The sequence below is a fragment of the Panicum hallii genome, chromosome 7 (genome assembly GCF_002211085.1).
Source record: "Panicum hallii strain FIL2 chromosome 7, PHallii_v3.1, whole genome shotgun sequence".
In the NCBI taxonomy this organism is placed as follows: Eukaryota; Viridiplantae; Streptophyta; class Magnoliopsida; order Poales; family Poaceae; genus Panicum; species Panicum hallii.
This window is the reverse complement of record NC_038048.1, coordinates 45,178,071-45,200,708: the sequence shown is the minus strand read 5'-3', so window position 1 is coordinate 45,200,708 and position 22,638 is coordinate 45,178,071. Positions and strand designations below refer to the sequence as shown.

Genomic DNA, 22,638 nt, shown 5'->3' with positions numbered 1-22,638 from the left:
AGGTTCTCCAATGAAAGGGCAAATGTGCAAGTGCAATATATAGGACATCGGCTTGACTACTTTTCCTCACATTTGTGCCCTCTCACTAATCTTCATATATAACCATATATATGTTTCAGCATTTTTGTTGTGTCAATGTGTCATGAGGCCTATTCATCTTGAGCTATCACTGTGTGGCTGCTTTCCCTTATGGTTTCGAGCAATAAAGACTGCAATTGTGTTTAAAAAAAACTAGTTTCTCAGTCACTTCCCATTTAGATCGCTTATCCTAGAGAATAGCAAAAGCAGCGAGAACTTGCAGGCTACACTGAAGAATCTACCTTCTCTCTTTTATTATGCTGCAGATGCACTGAAAATTCACAAATCATCACACACCATCGATGCTGCAAGCCCCCTTTCCTCGTCGTCATAGAGGTTTGTCAAGGCCTCGCCGGCGTGGCTGCCGCCGAGCTACTCCCTTCTCCCCAGACCTGAAGCATCGGCATTCAGCAGCGGCTTCTAGTGTAATCTGGCTCCTCCTACCGTAAGAATTGAAGGACAGCTCCTCCATGGCCATAGTCTCCTCCCTTTTCGGCAGGCGGCGGCGCCCGCAAATACTAGGGGTTACGCGCATGAGTGCGAGCCGATCCGTCGTAGAAGAGGCGCCGCACTCGCTGCAGGTAAACCCACCGGAGGTACTATTCTTCTTCTCTGCGAGCTCGCCGCCCGAGCTCGGGGAGGGGGTTGCCGGGGGTTCCTGTGGCCTCCGAGCTTAGCAAGGGGAGGGAAGAGGTGGTAGGGAGGTCCGGCGGCGGTAGCGGGTTGCGGGGCAGTAAGGCGAGGCGGTGAGAGCCGCCGGCCGTCGGTATTCGGGACGATAACTGATGGACTAGACACCGGATGGAGGAGCGCGAGATGCTGTTGGAGACGGTTGCTCGGCGGCAGATCCGACGGCGGGAGCTGCCGGAGACGGAGACAGCGGCGAGCTGCAGATGGACCGCAGGTAGACCTTCTGCGAGGCTTCCGCTCGCAGTCGCACGTGCGACCCTGAGCAGGCCCCGGCGGCGCCAGCCCCTGCACGGCGGCCTGACGACCGGCCCCGTTACGTGCGTGCGCGCGGTGACGACTGACGACGGAGTCTGCCTCCTATTCATTTTCTGGGCCTCGGCAGTAAACTGGGCCGTGCTGGCCGCCTTTCGGCCCACCCGCCGCTCTCGCTTGCCTCGGCCGCCTTGGATCCTGCCGCTCGTTCTCGATCTGACGGCCTCCGTGACCTTCGGGGCGGACGCCCCGTCGTGGCCGCGGTCACCGCGTCTCCGCTGCCGTCCGCCGGCTACAGAGCGGCGCTCCGCGCACATGAGGATCCTGCCGCCGCGAGCACTTCAGTACCCTTCGATCTATGCGCCTCCAGCGGCTCCGGCTGGCATTGCCGCGACTTGCAGCGCACAGACGGTGGCGCGTCTGCAGACTGTACGTGCTTAGGATGGCCTCGCCGTGTCGGCGCGTTCTCGCCCGCAGGTGAGATCGCCGCCGCCTGGTTGGCCTGCCACCTGCCTCCGTACCGCAGGTTGTGCCCCGTGCAGCTGAAGAGGCTCTCGTGAGAGCTTTGGAGTCAGGTTTCGTCGGTTATGGTTAGCATCTAGGTCCTCGCCGCCATGGACAAACCGGACATGGTGACCACTGTTCTTCGCGCACTACGGAACTAAACTGGGGAGAGTTTTGCTATCGTTTTTCCTTGATGAGGCAGCACGGCTTGTCTGTCGTCACATCAATGAAACATGCATGAGGCCACATCAACGACATAGCTTTTGCGAGGACAAAGAAATCTTAGGAGGCAAATGGGAGCTTAGATCTTGCAAAAACACGTTTTACAAGTCCTTCCCCAACAGCAAAGAAAAACAGATGAATCAAGCAGTTAATCTACAACAGCAATCGACCAAAGTGAAAATAAAAAACAGAAGCTGCTAGCCACATGACCCGTTTTTCCTTCTGCTTCCATCCGAGCTCCAGTGACCGGCGCCAATGCCGCGGGAGGCCGCCAAAGCTCTGTGCAAACTGATCGACAACCCTGCCTTCACACGGATGCAGAGAAGTAGTAATAAGTTCAGAGCCATGCATGGACAGAATCACACAGAAAAGTTCAGACATGACTGGATCAAGAACATCAGTGGAGAGCCACGGAACCAACCCGTACCAGATCACGGCATCTCCAAACTTCTCTCGTGCAGGAGATGCCGACGCATGCATGGATGCAGGCAGCTCGATCCCGTTCCGCCGAGCTCGGATAGAAGAGAGGAGGAGACCAGCAGGGGCAGGGGGACCTCTCCCTCCCTGGTCCCCCAAAGGCCTCCTCACTGGAGCTCCCGGCTGACTTTATACTGCGGCTTCGCCGATCGCGACGCGGATTAGTTTATCTGTTTTCGCGGTGCTCTGCGGTAGAGGATGGCTAGCACTAGCAGGGGCCTAGCTTGGTTGGGGGCATGGGCCGCCATGCCACTGAGCTCTGTGGCTCTGTGTAATATGACCCTGACTCTGATGGGGATCATGCCTGCTGCGCGTAGGGAGTGACCGAGACTGACTGCGTGTGCTGCATGCAAAGGCCAGAAGTCCTTGTCGTTGTTCGACGCCTGGCCAGAAAAGACTCGAGAATCTCCCTGCACGCGCGGGTCGCTAGTTCCGTGCAAGCCTCGGTTTCAATGCGAGATGCACATCATGCATGGAGCGAGCCTGGTTAGAATCTAATCTTTCCCCATTACCAACACACACCAGTTTATAAGCAAATCAAGATTTGTGGTCTGAAGCTTGAAGCCTCGATGACAGCATTGGCAGGAGCAGAGGAGCAGCTCTAGCTAGTTCAGTAGTTTGTGTGGGTGACCCAGCAGCAGTGACTGGAGGAAAGCTCATCAGTCATCACAGGACGCACGTGAAAACGCGCAGCGGCAGACGACAGACAAGCGCCGCTGCTGCACTGCATCTGCGTCCATGTCCTCGTGGATCGATGTGCAGTGCCGCGCTGCCGTCCACGCCTTTTCTCCACGTGTGCAGTGCACGGTTGCCGCCTTGCCGGCCCCATGATCCATCGTGCGGACACCTGACGAACCCTCCGTGCATTGCTGCATGCACCACGCCGAAACGCAACGCAATGCTTTTTTCAGCAGCGCGCTTTACCGTCAGCAGCTCAGCGTCGCGGTGCAGCGTCTCCTCAGATCTCAGAGATTTCGCCGCGTACGGCCGCGCAGGCGCCCGCGTACCGCCACTTGCACGCACGCGCCGGTCGCGGCAGGGTACGGGCACACGGCGGGCGAGCAGAGGGCCCGGGCATCTCCGCACAGTGCGCCCCGCCGCACCGCACGTCGCGTCCTCCCAGGCCAGGCCCGCCCTGTTCTCACGACACGAGAGCAACAGGGCTAACTGCCCGTTCCATCAATGCCGCAGCTAGTATTCTTTTGCGTGGGGAGCCGTGCATGATTCGTGGAACCACGTGACGTAAACTGTGCTCGTGACTGCCAGACAGGGTGCTCGCTCGCTGCCAAAGGTGCGCGCGTCCGCCACTGCGCCGGCCGTGCGCGTCTGTCTGTATGCGTGCATGCAGAGCCCAGACGTCTGGCCTCTGCCTGCCGCGCGGTTCGCGGCCGGCACGTACATGGACTCCATGGTGTGCCTGCAGGCTACGTGGCGGTCATGATCTGTCGGCGTGACATGTCACCACAATGAAGAATGCTGATAGACTTCTCGTGATTCTTTTTTGTTGTCCAAAAAAAGAATTCCGTGATGGCAGCAGCGAAAATTTCTGACGCCCAGGCTGACGAACGATACAGTACAGAGGAGGGGAGGAAAAGTTTAGCCACGAGTGCGGCGTGAGGATGCACCGTAGTAAGTTGGTTCGGTTCATAGCCTAACGAAGAAGATGGCGAGCTCGGGGCCCTCGCCACCGGGCGGGCTGACCATGTAGAGCGACTCCGAGTCCCGGGACCCGACGGTGTGCTCGAAGCTCCCGCGCATGTACGCCACCTCGCCGTTGGGCCCGTCCACGACCGACCTGCCGGGGAGCACCCCGCCGCCCATGGTCACCGCCCACAGCGTCTCCAGCACCGCGATGTCCTCCTCCGTGGGCTCCCGCCGCACCGCGTACCCCACGCGCTTCCCGTTGCAGAACATGGTCCACATCGGCTCCTCCAGCACCCACCCCTCGTCGTCGTGATGCTTGAAGCTGGCGCCGCCCGCTCCGCCAGCGCCGGCGCCGGCGCCGTCGCTACCGGCGTCGGCCGCGGCGGCGGCGTCAGCGTGCTCCGCGTGCTTCTCGCTCTCCAGCACGATGCGCGCGCCCGCGTGGGCGCCGAGCTCGCGGAGCAGCGCGTGCGTCGGGAGCGCGAGCTCCACGACCAGCGTGGGGCGGCACCGCGCGTTGTCCTGGAGGGACAGCGAGATGCGGCCGTCGCGGTAGCCGAAGAGCGTGCCGGTGAGGCGGTGGCGGGACGCCGCCGCCGCGCTGGATGAGGACCCCATGAGCTGCGACAGCAGGGAGTCCGAGGGGGTGAGCCGCGCGGGAGGCGCGATCCGGCACGCGCCGGGCTGCAGCGGCCGCCCGCACCGCGGGTTCAGCAGCGGCAGCGACCGGCACATGCTCTGGAACATCCGCATCGGCCGCGACCGCCGGGCCGGCGCCTTCCGCTTCGGCGGCTCCTCGAGCGCGTGGCCCGCGGGGCGCGCCGGGGACGGCGCCGACTGGCCCAGCGTGGGCTTCTCGCTGCCGGCGTCGTCGTGGTCGCTCCCCTTCGACGACGAGGACAGGGACGCGGGGCGCGTCCTGCGGTCCGGCTCCTCGGCGGCGCCCGCGTCGACGTCGGCCATCGCGGAGGGAGACGAGCTGGGCCCGCGCTACCGGTGCTGCGGCAGCCGGCGCGGCCCGCCTGCTCCTCCGATCGGCCGGCTTCGAGCGCGATGGATGGCCTGAGGCTGCGGATCTGCGCTGACCATCGGAGGAGGCACGGCGGGGGGTGTTTTGATGCGGTTCGGAGCCACTGGCGCCAAACGCGCCAGCCAGGCGGCCGCCCGAGTCCGCCGGCGTCGGCATCTCGGTCATTACGCGCGCGGGCGCTCCGGTCGGGTTTTCTGGGCTTTCGATCGAAATTGAGTGGTGCTTAGTAGTAGGATCGGAAGCCCATGTTCTGGGAAAGGATTTTCGTAACCGGAGCCCAAGCTCAAGATATGAGTTGGTGATTTCGGCCCAGTCCATCGGAGACGCGGTTCATTCCTTCCTGCCGTGCCGCTTTTATTGTTTCCAGCTGCAATCCATCTTCTGCATCTGTACTGGTAGCAGACTCGCAGCCAGATCGAGTGGTCGTGCAGCTCCTGTAGTCCTGTGGCCTGTGGGGAGCAGGAGTACAAAAGCCAGGGTGCAGTGCAGGCGTACGAAACGGGACACGTAGGACATGGCCTTGAGGAGCTAATCGATTTTGTGGAGTTGATGCTACCGCCAGGAGGTAGTACTATAGGTGATCCTTTAGTCGACCGCAAGTCTTACAATTGATTAATTAATTAATTCTCCGTGCCGGGCTGAGATCACAGGGAAAACACAAGAGCAGAGCAGGTGGTAGCTGCGAGCTCACATCGATCTTTGCCGTTCGAGCCCCAGATTCTCGACCCTGAAAACGCGACAAATAAGATGGACAGAAACTGTTCTCTTAAGTGGATAAGCGTGCAGGTTAGAGAATCCCAGTGCCGAATAATTAAGCTTATACTCTGATGAAGAGATGTTGCTGACCCATTGATAGGCCCCAGGTCTGTCAACGGACTGAAACTTCACATATGCAACTCATCTTTTTTTTCTTTTTTTTTTAAGATAAACGTATGCAACTCATCACTCGTCAGGTTGCAAGCAGCAAAGCAAAGCTCTGTACAAATTAAAAGCCGGGTTGGTGAGGTGTCCTTCAATGCCCCTCGCTGCCTTGCAGCTGGTTAACGTCTGTGTCCGCGTCGGCATTTGTCACTCTGGACAAGGCGCCCTACCCTGCCAGCCATGGCTACCACTACCCAGCATGGCCATTTACAGGTTTACCCTTACGCAGTAGACTGGTCGTGGTTGCTCGCATGCACACCATTCTTCTGCTGCAGGCACACCGGGCGGTGTACCTGCGAGTCCAATCTCTCCAGGGGCATTCCGGGAAACTTTTTGAGGCCCCACGTGCCCTCGTTCCGCCGCAATTAAACTAGGGCTCGACGCCGTATGAATCTGCCACAGAGGGGGAGTAAATACTCCTGAACGCACCATCGGCATCCCACAGACGCAGGGCACCCAAAAGTTGACGAGCAAAGGGAAACAGTAGCGCTAGGCTAGAGACGCCGCCCCCGGACTCCCTTCTCCAGAAGCTCCCAGTCCGAGCATCTGCCTAGAGCGGCCGCGGAGACAAAGGCAGGCAATGGATCAGCACGGGGAAAAGGAGGCGGAGGACAAGTTCCAAGATTCGGCGGGGCAGCGCCAAGACGACGACGCGGCGGCGGCGGCGGCGGAGGGCCACGCCGAAGAATCGGTAGGTCCGCGCGCAGGGTACAAAGCGGAGGAATCGGCGGGACTGCTCATCAAGGAGGTGGTGAGCTCCGGAGAAGCCTCGCCGGCGCTCTTCGCGCACCCGTGCTCGCTGCTGCTGCTCCTGCTCCGCGCCTGCGCCGGCTGCCTGGGCTTGCACGGCTACTGCGGCAGCAGCGACCGGCACCCGAAGCCGGCCGCTGTCGCTGCACCGGACGCCGCGGCGGCGGCGGATCCGTCGCAGGAAGGAGAGGGCGGCGGCGAGAAGGCTAACGTAAGTAGATCGATTTGTCACCGCTTGATTCCACGCGCGCTTCTCGGTAACTGAACAATGTTCCATTGACTGGCCGCTCCCGTGAAAATATGAAGAAATCCATTGCAGTTCTTGTTCATGCAGGAGGAGGTGGTGACCAGGGTGTGGGCGGTGAGGAGGCCGCAGCCGCCGGGCCGCCGCCCGAGGGAGGGCAGCGGTGGCAATGGCGGAGTACACCACTAGACGTCTTCTCCATCCATCCATCCATCCATCCATCTGCAGGAGCAGACAACAAGCCGGTGGGTGATGAAACGGTGACGCCTCGCCTCCGCGCCGTATTTTATTTGTTCGTCGAATCTGTGGCTGTCTACTTCCATGTACGTAGCATCTTTATTTAACTTCGTACAAAGTAGTAGGTGTGGCTAAGGAGTTCATGTTTGCGTAGGCTTGATCATCATCTCTGATCCGAACTTGGAATAATAAGGCTCTGAAAGTGGTGTGTAGTTATCTGTGCTTGCTTAAGCTGCGATACCTGATACGGGCATTTGCTAAGCATCGTGCGTGGGTGATAGAGATGTTCGTCTTCATATCATAATTTGTTGCTGGGTGGCGACCTTCGTTTTTCTTCTTATTTTTGTATGTATCATGTATGGCACGGTTCAAAGTCGTATATATACAGATTTGAAACCCTGTGTGCATCGTTCCCGGCGAGACGGCGAGCCAAGGACGGCAGGAGGTGAAACGACGCTGCTGCTGCAGCGGCGATCGAGCCGGCCGGCCTGGCCCGTACCGTATGTTCTTATGGGCCTTATTTGGGCTGCTGGCCTGCCTCGCTGGGGCCATGATTTTTGTCTTGGCCCCTTGGGCCGAGTACTCTTCTGGGCCGACCATCTCGGCTTCTCTTTCGTCTTTTTTGCATTTTGCTCTGGTGTAATCATACTGCGCCCTCGACTTAATGGAAATCTCCTACCCCTAAAAAAAACCAACTTAATAGGCAATGAATGAAGCCATTATTAGGCAGACACTCATGGTGGACTCGGGGATTCGAAGATTGTGATTCCTGAATGAAGCCATTAGTAGGCAGGCACTCGTCAATCATGGTCCCGCGGGCCGCAAAAACGCGACAATGATGGCCTCCTCGTCTCCAGCCACGGGTACTTCTTCCGCGTCCACGCTATACGAACGCACGCAAACGGCAAACACCAGCCGCGACGCCATACGCAGCTCTAATCCGGCCGCTCGTTGCTCCAGCGCCGCTCATCAGACCCCATGGCTCCGGTGAGAATCGTCGACGTCGGCTACGTCCCCGCGCCGGCGCCGGCGGCCGGCGCGGCGCCTCCCGAGCCTACTATCAAGCTCAACGCCATGGAGGCGCAGTGGGTCGTGGCCCCGGTGCTGCAGCACCTCCTCCTCTTCGAGGGCGACCGGCTGCCGCCTTTCGACGACGTCGTCCGGTCCCTGAAATCCTCCCTCGCGGCGACCCTGGCCACCCACGCCCCGCTCGCCGGCAAGCTCCATCACCTCGCGGACACGGGCGAGGTCGCCATCCGCCGCTCCGCCGACGACGAAGGCGTCAGGTTCGTTGTCGCGGAGACCGACGCCGACGCCCGCAGCCTCGCGTGCGACGAGGACCACGACGTGCGCACGTTCGAGGGGCTCGTTCCGGAGGTCGACATGTACCGGCTGCCGGCGCCGCTGCTGGGCGTGCAGGCCACGCGGCTCGGGGGAGCAGGCGGGGTGGCCCTCGGGCTCACGCTGCACCACGCCGTCGCCGACGGGCAGTCGATGTGGAGGTTGGTGGAGGCGTGGGCGGCGGCGTGCCGCGGGCACGCGCCGCCCGAGCCGCCTCCGTGCTTCGACCGCGCGCGTATCCGGCTGCCGGACGGCGAGGAGCTGGCCCGGAGCGTCGTGCGGAAGTACATGCCAGGCCTGCCGGCGGTACGTTCCGGCGAGCACAGCGCAGGCTTCGTTCACATCTCTCCCATTTGATTTGGGTTTTGATTTCGTTGCACCTGATTTTTGCTGCTGCCACACGACCAGGTGCCGATGCCCGCGTTGTTGCAGCAAGACCGGCTGCGGTTCACCCGGCGGACGTTCACCCTGGACGCGCCGCGCATCGCGCGGCTGAAGCAGCGCATCGTCCGCCTCGGCGATGCCCACGGCGCGCCGCTGCGCCGCCCTCCGTCCAGCTTCGTCGCCGTCGTCTCGCTAGCTTGGAGTTGCGCCGTCCGCTGCCGGACCGTCCCTGCGGACGACGACGTGTTCCTCTTCTTCTTCGCCGACGCCCGCAACCGCCTCGACCCTCCCGCCGGCGCGGAGTACTTCGGCACGTGCCTCACCTGCTGCCAGGTGAAGCTGCCGGCGCGGGAGCTTCGCGGCGAGCGCGCGCTGGCGGCCGCGGCGTCGGCAGTGCAGGACGCGATCCGGGAGATGGCGGAGGACCCGCTCGGTTCATCGCCCGGGTGGGAGTTCATGAAGCTGGCCGGCGACGGGGGGCCCCCCATCGACCGGTTGGTGAACGTGTCCGGGTCGGCGGGCTTCAGGGCGTACGAGGTCGCCGACTTCGGGTGGGGGAGGCCGCGGCGGACGGAGAACGTGAGGATGAACCACGATGGGCAGGTGGCGCTGGTCCGCGCCAGGGACGGCGGCGGGGTGCAGGCGGCGGTGTCCATGCTCCGGCGGGCGCACGTCGACGCGTTCCAGTCGGAGCTCCTCCACCTGCTCGGGTCGGATTCGGATGAGTGAGGACGCAACACTTATTACACACAGTTTAATTTGTTGGTCGGTCGCCTTGTATTGCACGTGCAGTAAAAACGGCATTGTTTCTCAGCTCAGCATTTGGTGTCCATGGCTCCATGCCACTATTGGGGGTTGCGGGCTTGTGGCTCGCGCCATGGTCGAGCGTGTACGGTCAGGACAGGATGGGGTGGTGGGCCCGTGCGCGTCCCTGTTTCGGCCTGTATCGGGCGCACCGGCATGTAAACGCCTCGCGTCGACGTCACTGCTGAGTGCATGGACCGGAACGCAACCGACTGCCGACCGACGTGTGGGTACGGCAACCCGAGGCAAGTTCGAAAGTTCAGGGTTGCGTTGTACTCTCTTTGGTACAGTGCATCTGAACTTGAGACTTCGAAAGCGTTGCTTTCGTTGCACTCTCTTTGGTACGGCAACCCGAGGCAAAGTTCAGGGTTGCCTGCATTAACATCTCCACTACCCACGCCCCGGCATCGTCCATCGATCACCATCGTCCCAGCTTGCAGCACCCACCGTCTCGCCTTGCCGCCTGCCACCCACTGGACGATCCTTCTTCCGACTTCACCGTGTGGAGAGCTCCTGGGTCGCTGGTGGTCCCGCCGCCGCGCGCGAGACAGGAAGGAATGCTCGTGATTCCACATGTGGAGCATGCCTCATCGTGGATCACGATTCGGGACTAATGCTAGGTTTGGTTACCAAAGTGTTTATTATAAACCTATTTATTATAAACCTGTTACATCGGATGTTTGATACTAATTAGAAGTATTAAATATAGATTAATGATAAAATAAATTTCATAACTTCTAGACTTTTTTCGAGACGAATCTATTAAGCGTAATTAATCTATAATTAGCTCATGTGATGCTACAGTAAATATGTGCTAATTATGTATTAAGTAGGCTTAATAAATTCGTCTCGCGAATAAGTTCTAGGCTTATGCAGTTGATTTTATAATTAGCTTATATTTAAATATAAATATTCGATGTGACAGAATTTATTATAAGCACTTAGAATTCAAACAGCCCCTAAACTTTAATTTGTTGGCGCGCCCTTGATGTCGTCGGGGTTGGTGGGTAACTCGCAGACTGGTTGGAGCTTCCATGTAGTCTCTGGCTGGTCTCCCGGAGGGTGGGTGGTGCGAAGATAAAAAACTAGTGCAAGTGGTGTGGGCTGGCCCATGTGTGCTATGCCATGATAATGAGTTGGGCTGGGCTACATTAATTAGTATGGAACTCTTATCTTTTTTAGAGGCCTTGGAGGCTTGGACGGTAGATTGATCGAATCATCGAATGCGGTTTCACTGGGTACACGCCTACACGGCCGCGGGTCCTGCCTTCCCTGGGGGCCTGGGCGCCCAGCCGGAGGATCCATGGCGCTGCGGCGGCTCGCCCGCCGCGCCCTCCACCGCTGGTTACCCGTCCACCTACCTCCGCAGCCGCTCGTACCCTTCTCATGCGGCATCCGAGGCCACATCTTCCTCCGCTTCTCCACCTCCTCCTCTGACCAGCCGCACTTCATGGTCGACTACCTCGTCTCCACCTGCGGCCTCCCGCCGGACAAGGCCGCCAAGGCGGCGCCGCGGTTCGCGCACCTCAGCTCCCCGTCCCGTCCCGACGCCGTGCTCGCCTTCCTCCGCTCGCGGGGGCTCACCCGCGCGCAGGCCCGCGCCGTCGTGTCCTGGAACCCGGCGGTGCTCCTCAGCGACGTGGACGCCACCATCGCGCCAAAGTTCCGCGCCGTGCGGTCGCTGGGCCTCACCCGAGCCGAGGCCGTGCGCCTCTTCTCGCTCTACCCGCCCGCGCTCGCCATGGGCGTCCACACCAACCTCCTCCCGCGCCTCCTGCTCTGGCTCGACCTCCTCGGGTCCGCCAGGTTACTGATGAAATGGCTCGCCAAGACGTGGCTGCTCAGGAACAGCGTCGACGCGCTCCTGCAGAACCTCGGCGCGCTCCGGAGCCACGGCGTCCCCGAGGCGCGCCTCGCCGCCACGGTGCGTCTCAAGCCGTCGCTCATCCTGCAGTCGCCCGCCAAGCTCCGGGCGCTGACCGCGCGTGTCGACGCGTGCGGGGTGCCGCGCGGCTCCCGGATGTACGCGTGGGCGCTCCTTACGCTGCACAACGTCAGCGACACCGCGTTCCGGGCCAAGAGGGCCGCCGTGATGCGCGGGACCGGGTGCACGGAGCAGGAGTTCCTCGCCATGTTCCGGCGCGCGCCGTGCTTCCTGTTCATGTCCGCGGAGCTGCTGCGCCGCAAGGTGGAGTTCCTGGTGGACACCGTCGGGTGCGGCGCGGACCACATCGTCAGGGACCCCGTGCTGCTGACGCTCAGCGTCAGCAAGCGGATGGTGCCGCGGTGCCGCGCCATCGAGGCCCTGAAGGCCAGAGGCGTGGACATCGGCAGGGAGCGGCTGGTGAACATCGTGAGAGCGTCGGAGGCCAGGTTTGTGGAGAGGTACATACTGAGGTATAGCGATCAGGCGCCAGAACTCCTCGAGATGTATCCTCCTGATCACCGCAAGGGCAGCTCGCGTGGTGATTGCTCCACCATTGCCAGCAGCTGCAGCTCGCAGGGTGATTGATTTAACATTTTTGTTCTGATGATTCCTGTGTGATGTGTGTTGAGGTTCAGACTTATAGATTGACATGGACATTATTTTAAGGTGTGATTTCAGCAGAACAGAAGCTTTAGAGCATGTTCTGTTTGCGATACAGAAGCTTATGCGTAAACAGTTAAGCGTGCTGAATTGTCATTTGGTTCCGGGCTTCTGGCTTTGCCATGATCTCCTGCTTCGTATTCTGAATGAGGCGAAATAGCAAAATTCTTGGCTGGCCAGTTCAACTCTGCCGCCATGGTTTCGCTGTCGTACTTACCTAATCTCAAGTTATACCCTTTTTCTGTCATCACTTGGCTTTGTCAGTTGTCATCCCGTCCCCCTTTTTTTTTCCTGCGACTTTCAAGATGAAGTTCGGCAGACACAGGTGCTGACGTAAGGCATTTGGAGATGAATTCTTGACGAGCAGGAACATGAGCACACCATCGCAGCACTGCTATGCGCAATTGCACAATGCCGCAGAAGACAAGACAAGATTAAGAACAGAACCACGCTAAATTACATTCTCTTGAGTCTCTACCAAAACATAGTTTCAGTTGCAGTACGTAGCGAAGTGTTAAACATCAGCAGAATAGGTCAGCTAACCTAATACGTCAGCATGCTAGACAAATCTTATGAACATCGCATGCCTAGTTTTTGCTACTTCTCTTCGGGACAGTCAACTACATCACGCAAATGACAGATCGACACAGATCCTAATTGGGAGAGTGGGAGTCAAGCTCATCCGATCTTTATGGTAGTGCACGATGCCTTCCCAACTGAGTGCCGACCGCCCACTGCCCATGGCGAAATAAATAGTGCATGGCATCCAACCTGGGGGGCGCACTAGCCTACCAGTTGATACCAGTTCAAAAAAGCACTAAATTTCACCACAGGAATTGACGAGGCACAACCTTACCGTGTTTGCTCAACACTAGAGGAGGACAAACAGCAAGGTCTACTTGGCTGCATACCAATTCTGCGCACATTTGGCATCAACAGCGAGGTCGACATTCAGGATGTTGGTGCCATAGAAGGGCTTAGACATGCACTCGACCACTATGGACTTGGCCAGTTCAGCAGACTCTTCAGGCCCTTCCAGTATCACTTCATCATGCACCTGAAATATGGAGCTGTCAGTTATTCTAGGTCTACATTGTGTTGCATTTACCCAAAAAGGCTAAAACTAAAACAATATTCCAAAGTAAACATGAGCGCCAACTGCATACATTTTGACTCAGAAAAATTGAATACTAATGAACAAGTTACACCAGTCACAAAATGTCAGTGCCTTTTTCAGTTTCAAAGGGGAAAACAACGTATGCCAACATTTAACCATTGATCAGTAACTTTACACATCAAATACCTGCAAGAGTAGCGTCCAACCAAGTTCCTTAAGACGAGTATTCCTGTCTATCTCAAGCATTGCACACATAGCAACATCTGCTGCACTGCCCTGTGGTGTTAAAAGAAAACATTTTAAGCACAAAACTAATTTCAACAACTATGAGTTGCGATAGGCAGTACTCACCTGTACAGGAGCATTGATAGCAGCACGCTCAATGTGACCCCTTTGGCCAGAAGTTGCATAAGCCATGTTTGGAAAACGGCGTGATCGCCCAAGCAAAGTATAAACTTCACACTTCTCCTGTGCTAGTTCTTTCTGCTTCATTTGCCAAGCCAGAACCTCCTTTCGGTCACTATACCAGAGTTTCAGTGTGTCCTTTGCTTCCTTAACAGAAACCTGATAAGGGAGGAGATTACATGAAGGCTGCATTTCTTATAAACATGGCTAATCAGCATGCAGGTTATTTTCTGGTTTCTAGCTGATTGGTTAACCCAGTAGGCCAAGCTGGTACAGAAAACACACTAAAGTTGAAATGCTGCTGTTAATTTAGATTTTAGAGATATGTTCATTTGACAAGTTTGTACCTTCCAATCGCGAGCAAGCCCATGGGCTGTTTTTCCATATGCAATGGAAAAATTTAGCATTTTAGCTTTCCTCCTCTCAGCACCAAAAGCATCCTAAATCACAAGAAAAGAATTAGAGTTTCATTCCAGACACGTCATATACATTCTCGTGCTAATAATATTTCCTAGACCCATATCCACAATTAGCTCCACAGTGTACTGGACCAAAAGACATGGAAAATAAAGGAAACAGTAAGTGCAACAAAGTCCAGTACACAAGATGAAGCGATAAACTGGTAAGCCTGACCATAGTTTTAACAAATTAGAAGGAATTAGTATAATTCTCAGAAATACCATTAAAGCTAGCATACCTTCAACAGCGGCACAGGAGGTTTCTCTTGACCAGGTTGAGGATGCCATTCAAGAATTACTTTCTCTTCTTCAACAGCCTCACGAATATGCTGGTACATGTTCATGGCAGTCCTGGAATGGAAGTCACCACCAGCTTTGAAAGCATCTAACATGCTTTTACAATTGGCAAGATGTGCCAATATCCTGAGCTCCAGCTACACATAAAAGAAGTGTGTCTTTTTTACTTTGTACTAGTATCAGCGTACAAATATTTGAAAACTCTGCTGAGCACAATACCTGACCATAATCAGCAACAATAAGAGTGTTCCCTGGAGCTGCAACAAAAGCTTGGCGGATTTTATACCGATCCTTTTCAAGTGCAGGTTGGTTCTGCCATGGAGGAATATATTCACAGGTTCAACAAATTATTTGAAGTTGGTTATTGGTATCACAATACTAGAAGATGTAAAGCAACCAGCTCACAGCTTGCAGGACTTGACAAAACATTTCTCATCTTTTGGTTATCAGATTAAATGCTGCAACAACCTCAGCTAATTGTTTTGGCCCATAATGTTCAAAGAAACCGCAGAGCTCATTTTCAAACTTAATATCAGTAACAGCTTGCTTATTGAGTTGATGAACATAGCTTAATGATTTACACAACAGTGCCTCATTTAAGCTTCATCCAGTCCACACATATTAAGAATATAGAAACTGCCAATCTAACTGCTAAATACATTTGTATAATAGTTCATATTCCAATTCGGCACATTAACTTTAACCTATCGCCAATAAGTATGACACTATGCCTTATGTTGCAAGTTTAGAATCCAACACTCAAACTGCCTGTTCGTCCTTTTCTAAAATGTTCTAATATGTTGAACGTCCTGTATAATTATTGACTGTCATAAACACGGGTATGGATGGCTCCGAACCCAAGATGCGCAACCTCACTACAAGGACAGGGGTAGGAGAAGGGGACTGGGATAATAGATTGGTTTAATTCTTGCTTGCCTTTGATTGATACATCCCCTCTCTTTATATAGAGAGGTTTACTTGCCACCTATCTCTAACCCTAGCCCTAATGGATCCAGCCCATAAGGCCTAGCCAACTGCCCATAACATTGACCTTGAGAATGCCATTATACTACAATCGGGTGCAACCTCCCTAAAATTGTAAATGCCAACCTGTAAATTTGGTGTCCTCGCCGATAAACGCCCTGTTTCTGTGTTGATATTTAAAGAACAGTGGATCCGCCCCTCCTTACATGATATATGATTTCCCTGTCAAGGGAGCAAAAGGAGACAATTAGGATAAAGACAAGTTGGCATTCAAGCCAAACTCGCATAGCCATGTACAACAATGACTGCTGCAATCTACACTAGAGTATGTGGAGCCAGCTCACCTGTAAAGGAAGAATGAAGTTGGATATCAACGAGTCAATAGAACAGATCTCACATAGAGCTGCAATGGCATGGCATGCTTCTTTTCCTTTCTTGCCTCCTCCAAATGCTTCATATGCAGTTCCATAAGAGGAGGTGTCTTCTAGGTCACGATCAGAAATTTCAGAATCACTACCACATTCATCATCATTTACATCATCTGTTGTGTAAACAAGATCCGATGGAACTTTCCCAGCCAAATTTCTCAATGCATCCCCACTAACTGAAGGCCAGCCACTTGCAGTCAATATTTCAGTTTGGAGGTCTTCCACAATACTGAAAAGTTCAATTGTGCGATACTTTGGAATCTTCTTGCCTTCTGCAACTGCAGTTTCATCATTAGGCACTTTAATAGCTTTACTCTTCGGCAAAAATTCACCAGGTTTGCATCTGTCAGAAATTAAGAACGTCAAAATTTATAGGGATTGCGTCCAAGGAATATCTAGGATACAGAATTAAACATATATTGACTAAACTTTTTCTCCTTTTATTTTGTGTTTAATATGCGTGCAGAGTCATTTACTATAAAATCGATAAATGTAACGAATTAAATAAGACTTTCCTAGATGGGAAATTAAAGCAGCATATATATGGATACCCAAAAGGAACTTAAACAGAGAAAATGGTTAGGCTCATACCTGTTCTCTATACCACCAAAGAAGAGTTGTCGAATCTGAGTATCACTATTAACATTCATGTATTTTGCATCAGGGCAATACTTAGATGCCCACTTCCGAAATTTATCAGCAGCTAATTTGCGCTGTGCAACAGCAACTTTTTCAATCTGTGAAAGGTAAGCACGGTCAACAAGCATTCCAGCTGTTTCCATTTTGACAAGAATAGCACCAAAAGGACGCCAATACTCCTCATAGAAATCATACATTGAACCTCTGGGGACACCATCAAAAGTCCAGGGCTTTCTTTCAAGCTTGCTTTTCAAGCTTTCATAAAGCCTCAATGTACTCATGGAATCTAGTGAAGAATAACAGATCCACAGTTCTCTGTCTTCTCTTTGTAAAATTTCAACAGGCTCAATTGCAGTAATTTTACCTTCTGATCCATCTTTTTTTATCTTTTTCCTACCAAAGATGGTTTTCATTGACCGCTTCCCGATCTTTTGCAATTCCTTTGGGACAACACCCATGACCCTGTGATCATTTGTAAGTCCCTCAAGAGAATATCCTCCATCCGTTCTTCTTGATGAGTCCCAAAGTCGTGCAAGATGCATTGTATCAGCATGAAATCCAGAAACTTTAATTCCATAGTTCTCTATGACATGACTATCGAAACTATAATTGTGCCAAACCTACATAACGAAAATAAGATACTTGCTTTAGAACATTCCAATAATGAGATAACTAAGGTAGATGTTTTATCCTAAAGGTTCCAGGAATAGCAAGGTTTGGCTACAGATGTCAAAAGAAATGGGTAAAAGCAGAGACACAGATAATTTGGCTAACACCTGCACATCGTAAAGCTGTAAGCATGAGTTTTGAATCTGACTGCGATATTGCAATTATACTCTTGTTCTTGGTTCCGTTTATACCACAATAGTCTTATACAATGATGGAACAGAGCGGACACCAGTACAATCTCTTTAGGATCAATCCCAGCGTCGAGAAATTAGTTAGTCAGTAAAGATACATGGATTTGGTGTCCCGCCCAAGAAAGAGACCCAAGTCCTAATAACCCCGCTAAGTGGTGTCAAAAAAAAAAAGAACGAGAAAGTGAGTTGCATTTCACCTTCCTAACTGATGGATCTTCAAAAAATGGGGCAAACTCCATGAGGACATCCCGTCCACCATCCAGCACATCCACCCAAATGCATGTCTTGCCATTTCCAAAATCAGCTTCAGCACCAGAAGTGCCAGAGTAGATGCTAAAGCATGTGACCTTTCCATGGCCAACTGGTGTCTCTTGTTTAACATCAATATTAGCTACCTGCATGCATTGAGCTCTCCTAAATTATAAACAATAACAAGGAGTTGATATGTATTCAAAAGGAAAAAAAATCTTTCCAACATATAACTTAATTGTCAGTACCATACCACCGACAAAGAACACAAGATAATAATGGGTATCTGCTTAATGCTGTTCAAGATCCATGAGACCCCTCATTTATCATGGACACCATACTGAACAATAAAGCAAAAGGTGCAGGCATACATGGTGCATAAGGAAGTCACAGAAAGAAAAAAAAATGTAAATTAAATAGAACATATTAAACAGAAGCAAACGTTGGAATTTAAAAAAGGTGGGTATGTAGGCATATGTAAAACCCTGAGTCCTGATTTTAGTGGAGTATATATACTGCCTGGTTGAATATGTCAATAGCAGATTTAGGCAACAAGCCATGACAGATATAGACAAACATATGGATCTTATATAGAAGCTCAAACAATCGCCGAGGGTTTTCATCCCCTACCTCTGTATCACATGCATGAATAAAATTTCTGTACTTTGTAGTAAGCAACTGAACAACTCTCCTAGCTGACTTGACATCATCAACCACCAGAACTTTTTCATAGATGGTAGCCAGTGCCTTCCGTGCGTCTTTAGACTCCTTGGACAAGGGTGCTCTAGCTGGAGAAGGTTGTACTGTCTCCTTGGGTGAGCATTCATTTCCATCTTTAGCATTGCTTTCTGTAGCCTTGTCATCAAATGGCAAGCTTGTTTCAACTTCAGAAATTTTCGGAAGAGAAGCATGAAACTTGGAACCATTTGGCCACTGAGCCACCACTTCGGATTCACAATGCCTGTTAACTGGTTTGGTGTCATCTTTAACAACACTGGCCAGTGCTGACACAGCAGCTGCAGCACGGTTAATCATGTGATGCTTTGCAGGTTCCATATTGGCATGCCTATTTGCAAGTGAATTCGGCGCCATTCTTTGTCTTACACTGTGAGCTGAAGACTGTTTGGAGCTCTTGAAATCTTCTAGGTGTTCATGATGAAGAATTACCGGCCCTAGATGACTGGAACCATTGTAGGTACCGTTGCTGGTTCTGATGGAAGATAACCTCTTGCTCTCAGCAGCCCATTCTTGCGCCCCACTACTTTGCACGTTAAAGTTGACACATACTCCAAACTTAAGATGTTTGTTGTCTTGAATTCCAACACCTGAACTATGAGAGTACTCCTGCCTGACAATCAGAACCGTTCTTAAAGTTAGAGGGGAAACACCAAAGTGATGCACAACTAGGATACTTTGGAGAACCATCATCAAATGTTAACTCGCTAACAAAATTCAACCAAACACCATAACCAGGGACGGACCAGAGACAACAGGGTCAGTCCTACGGGCTATGGATGCAGAGCAAATTTACATAACAGACATATGAGGCTCACTCGCCCCCGATTGGTCCATAGAAAGGGCTAGTATCAATCCAGAACACGACACAAGGTTCCCAAAACAGAACAGTAACCACCGCAGTTGCAGCTAGCCAGCTAGCAACAGGCTCACAGGGTCGACCTAACTTAAAAGCATAGGCCAGCATCCTAATTCCTACTGCCCCGTGCAAACCTCGCATCGAACGATTATCACTAGCAATACCACCTATTCACACATCACACAGGCTACCTAGCTTCACTGAATGAGCATTAAAACCTCAAAACAGTACGGGTACTAACCTTCTGCCGCCGGTGAAGGGCGACATCGTGGAGCGTCCGCGGCGGCGGGGGCGGAAGGGCGAGGGCGCCCACGGAGGCGCCGAGCACGGGCACCGCCGGAGCAGCGCGGGCGCCGGCGCCGGCGCCGTCCCTGCCATCGCCATGGACCCCACGAGCCGCCTCAGCCTCCCGGCCCCTCCTCCGGCTCCCCCGCCGCCGCAACCGAGGCCGCAGGGCGCCGTCTTGGACAACGCCGCGCGGCGCGGGCTAGGCACGCCTCGAGGGTTCAGGGGCAGGACGCGCCGGGCGCGGGCATTCGGCGGCCGCGAATGAGGCGGCGGCGCGCGAGGGGAGTTTGGGCTCGGAGGGAGGCCCAGCTGGGCGCCGCGGCGTTTGGGGGGGGGGGGGGGGGGGGATAGGGAAAGGCAGGAGGGTTTACGCCAACGGTGGAATCCGGAATTGTATCTGTGCCCTGCCTCCGCCTTTGCCGCTTGTGGTCTGCGGGGCGGGGCCGACAGCGCGAGGCGTTGCTTGCTGGTGTCCCGGGCTTCTCTGCTACGTGCACACGGCTGCCGCCACCAGCCGGTTGGCAATCTTGGTCTTTTGTGCGTGTTGTTTCCGGTGTGCACACATCGGCTGGTGTGGGCGCTAATGGTTGTTTAAGTGGTTTTAGTGGATGATTTGAGGGCTTTAGTTTAGTTGGTGGACCTCCCAATCGTGGAAGATGGGGTCTTGTGCTCGGCACTGTAGTGTTGATGTGATTGGGAAAGGGTTAGGTTTCTGGTTTGGCATTTCTTTTATCGGTTTTAACTTTTAAATTGAAAAGGAATGAGAACGTGATGCGTTTTGGAGGTGTAACATTAATTTATGAAGTGGCTACGTGTACCAAGATCTATGTCTCCAAAATAAGGAACAACGTATTTGCGATTGGATGGATGCAATGTCAAAATTCTAGGAGGAGTTAATAGTTTTTTAGTGAATGCAAAAATAGACAAAAATAGGAATGTGAAACTATAAATCAGGGAAATAGATACAACAACTAAAGGCAGCACATACTCCTTCCTTAGCGTGCCTCCAACCTACTTATAACCCTACAACAAATGCACCGAGGCATACTGGCATCCCAAAAATTACTGGCTTATCGAGGATCTCTCTTCTCACAGGACACGTACTAGCTAGCTAGCTAGCTAGCTAGCTATCTAACTACTCATCTTCGGCCATCATCTTTGCAAACTGTCCCGTAGTGAGTACAACGCGTTCATCATATCATGAGGTCGCCGAAATCGAGCTCTCTGCTCGCCGTAGCCTCCTCGCGCGGCGTCACCGATCAGCTAGCTGGAGGGCACCGGGTAGCACTTGCCCCTGCACATGCAGCGGTAGACCATGGGGCACGGCAGCGGCTCGGCCGCGGAGCACTGGAAGCTGACCATGACGCGGCTGCACGGCGAGCACGCCCCGCACGCGTGCGAGCAGTCCGGCAGGCTCGACCCCGTCGCGCGCACCTCCTCCCGCAGCAGCAGGTCCTGCTTGTCCCCGCCGCCCCCCAGCTGCCAACCAAAATGTGAGACCGGAGGTCGATTCAGAAATTCAGATGGAGCCAGCCAATGCAAGGTTGAGTGCTGGTTGGCGGAACAACAGCTAGCATACCTGCATCGCAGGTATGGGCATCGTCGCCGTCGTCGCCCCATTCTCCAGAGCTGTGTTCGAATGAGAAAATCGATCATGGTTAGCACGTCACGGCATCACACAGGGCGAGCACGCGTACTGCAAGAATCTGGACTCCGTATCGTGCAGTGGCCCACTTACCAGGACCTGGTCTGATGCCATCGCTCACGGCAGCGAGCAGCGACACCGCCGCCAGAGCCAGCAGGGCGCGGTGAGCTCTACCCGCAGGAGCGTGCCTCCCCATCACCATCAGCCCAAGGAAACTGCGGGAGCTCGGCGCGGCGCGCGAACCGGCCGGGAGTGCTGTTCGCTGCCCAGACGCCGCGTGCTACTTGCTGAACACCGAGAGACTCGTCGGACCGAGAGGCTGCTAGCTATCTGGCTAGCAGCTAGCTAGCTGCTCCTATTCGTACTACTTGTTGCGCGAGGAGGCTGAGCTCTGCAGGCAATGGTGGCGCTGGGTTCTGCACGTCGACGCGCCGGGCATATATACCCGCGTGCATGAGTCCGCGGCCATTGATGAGGGGCGTGGGGGACCTTTGATTGTGCGTCACATGATCCTCGGCCCCCCTCACACGGATTCAATGACCCCCCAGCCTGCCGCGCAGCAGGCCGCTGGAGCTTTGCAGTTGCACGCGCCGGTCCCGGTCGAGACGCGCGGCGTGGCCATTCAAGGCCGGGGCTCGGCCTGCCGCCCTGCCGAGCCCTGCTGCGACGACTGCGGGCGCGTGAAGGGATTTCGTGACCCGGTCGGCCGGAGACTGAGGCGACTGGCCGGCGAGCGGCGAGGCAGGCCGCGACGCGGGTCGCGGCGGCTTTGAATGAAGCCGGCGCGCCCCATTTACTCCGCTTCTGCGTTCCGTGACCGCACAGTGGGAGAGTTCGTTCAGCCATCAGTTACTGCCGCGCATGAGCTCCGCCTGTCGCGATGCTCTGCGAGCTGGCTGACTGGCTCTTCCCCCTGCTCACGCGCGCGCCGGAACTGTGCGGCAACTCTCTGAACTCGTCCGTGCTTCGCGTACCCTCGCTGGGTAAAGGCTAGCAGAATCACCCATAGCCATGGCGTGCATGGTCCCTGTTGCGATGCGTAGGAAGTTAAGTGGGCAGAGGAGCTCGCATTGATGCTCCGGATCGACGGCCCCGCTTGCTGATTGGATTGCGGAGAATCCAGCCTCTGTTGTTCGTGTGAAGATCAGAGAGATACAGAGCAGAACACCTGAAGATTGCATGCTGCAAATCTAGTGGAAATCGAGGAACGAAGTTTGGTAACCGTGTGAGCATTACCGACCCAGAACAGGAACACAAGGGCGTTAATCGTCGACAGATCCGAAAAGGACGTTGCAGACTTGGATTTTTTTGTTTATATCAGATTCCGTGAATCAGTGAACCCCTCCGGATCCGTGGCGCAATGGTAGCGCGTCTGACTCCAGATCAGAAGGTTGCGTGTTCGATTCACGTCGGGTTCAAATCCCCGAACCAACCGGATCTTTTTTTTCCTTAAGTTTATTTACACGTTATTAACCCCATGATTCTTCTTTTCTGATCTCCTTTTCCCCT

General features: G+C 54.2%; 5 protein-coding genes and 1 non-coding gene across 7 annotated transcripts; 4 read left to right on the top strand and 2 right to left on the bottom strand.

The window, feature by feature from the left end:
- Positions 1-3,724: 3,724 nt before the first annotated feature.
- LOC112901132 (protein MIZU-KUSSEI 1-like) lies at positions 3,725-4,939 on the bottom strand. Its single transcript, XM_025969975.1, has one exon. It carries the CDS (start codon positions 4,828-4,830, stop codon positions 3,868-3,870), a length of 963 nt encoding a protein of 320 aa, XP_025825760.1. The 5' UTR covers positions 4,831-4,939; the 3' UTR covers positions 3,725-3,867.
- A 1,127-nt stretch (positions 4,940-6,066) lies between these two features.
- On the top strand, positions 6,067-7,389 carry LOC112901495. Of its 2 annotated transcripts, none has more exons than XM_025970425.1 (2): positions 6,067-6,779; positions 6,888-7,389. In XM_025970425.1, exons 1-2 carry the CDS (start codon positions 6,399-6,401, stop codon positions 6,999-7,001), a joined length of 495 nt encoding a protein of 164 aa, XP_025826210.1. In that variant the 5' UTR covers positions 6,067-6,398; the 3' UTR covers positions 7,002-7,389. The 2 variants fall into 2 exon arrangements, with proteins under 2 accessions (XP_025826210.1, XP_025826211.1); XM_025970426.1 differs by having other exon boundaries at positions 6,085-6,779; positions 6,903-7,389.
- A 446-nt stretch (positions 7,390-7,835) lies between these two features.
- Positions 7,836-9,592, top strand: LOC112901494 (anthocyanin 5-aromatic acyltransferase-like). Its single transcript, XM_025970424.1, has 2 exons — positions 7,836-8,696; positions 8,799-9,592. The coding sequence occupies exons 1-2, from the start codon at positions 8,028-8,030 to the stop codon at positions 9,501-9,503; spliced, it is 1,374 nt and encodes a 457-aa protein (XP_025826209.1). The 5' UTR covers positions 7,836-8,027; the 3' UTR covers positions 9,504-9,592.
- Positions 9,593-10,760: 1,168 nt separating this feature from the next.
- LOC112899330 lies at positions 10,761-12,164 on the top strand. Its single transcript, XM_025967761.1, has one exon. The coding sequence runs from the start codon at positions 10,882-10,884 to the stop codon at positions 12,088-12,090; it is 1,209 nt and encodes a 402-aa protein (XP_025823546.1). The 5' UTR covers positions 10,761-10,881; the 3' UTR covers positions 12,091-12,164.
- Positions 12,165-12,599: 435 nt separating this feature from the next.
- LOC112899329 (DNA polymerase I A, chloroplastic-like) lies at positions 12,600-19,832 on the bottom strand. Its single transcript, XM_025967760.1, has 12 exons — positions 19,438-19,832; positions 18,233-18,950; positions 17,551-17,748; positions 16,446-17,113; positions 15,771-16,197; positions 15,553-15,648; positions 14,662-14,754; positions 14,385-14,579; positions 14,035-14,127; positions 13,634-13,846; positions 13,469-13,558; positions 12,600-13,222 (listed from the first exon to the last, which is right to left on the bottom strand). Exons 1-12 carry the CDS (start codon positions 19,578-19,580, stop codon positions 13,061-13,063), a joined length of 3,096 nt encoding a protein of 1,031 aa, XP_025823545.1. The 5' UTR covers positions 19,581-19,832; the 3' UTR covers positions 12,600-13,060.
- Positions 19,833-22,475: 2,643 nt separating this feature from the next.
- Positions 22,476-22,547, top strand: TRNAW-CCA. The gene has a single exon. It is a non-coding gene; the product is annotated as a tRNA-Trp (tRNA).
- Positions 22,548-22,638: the final 91 nt, after the last annotated feature.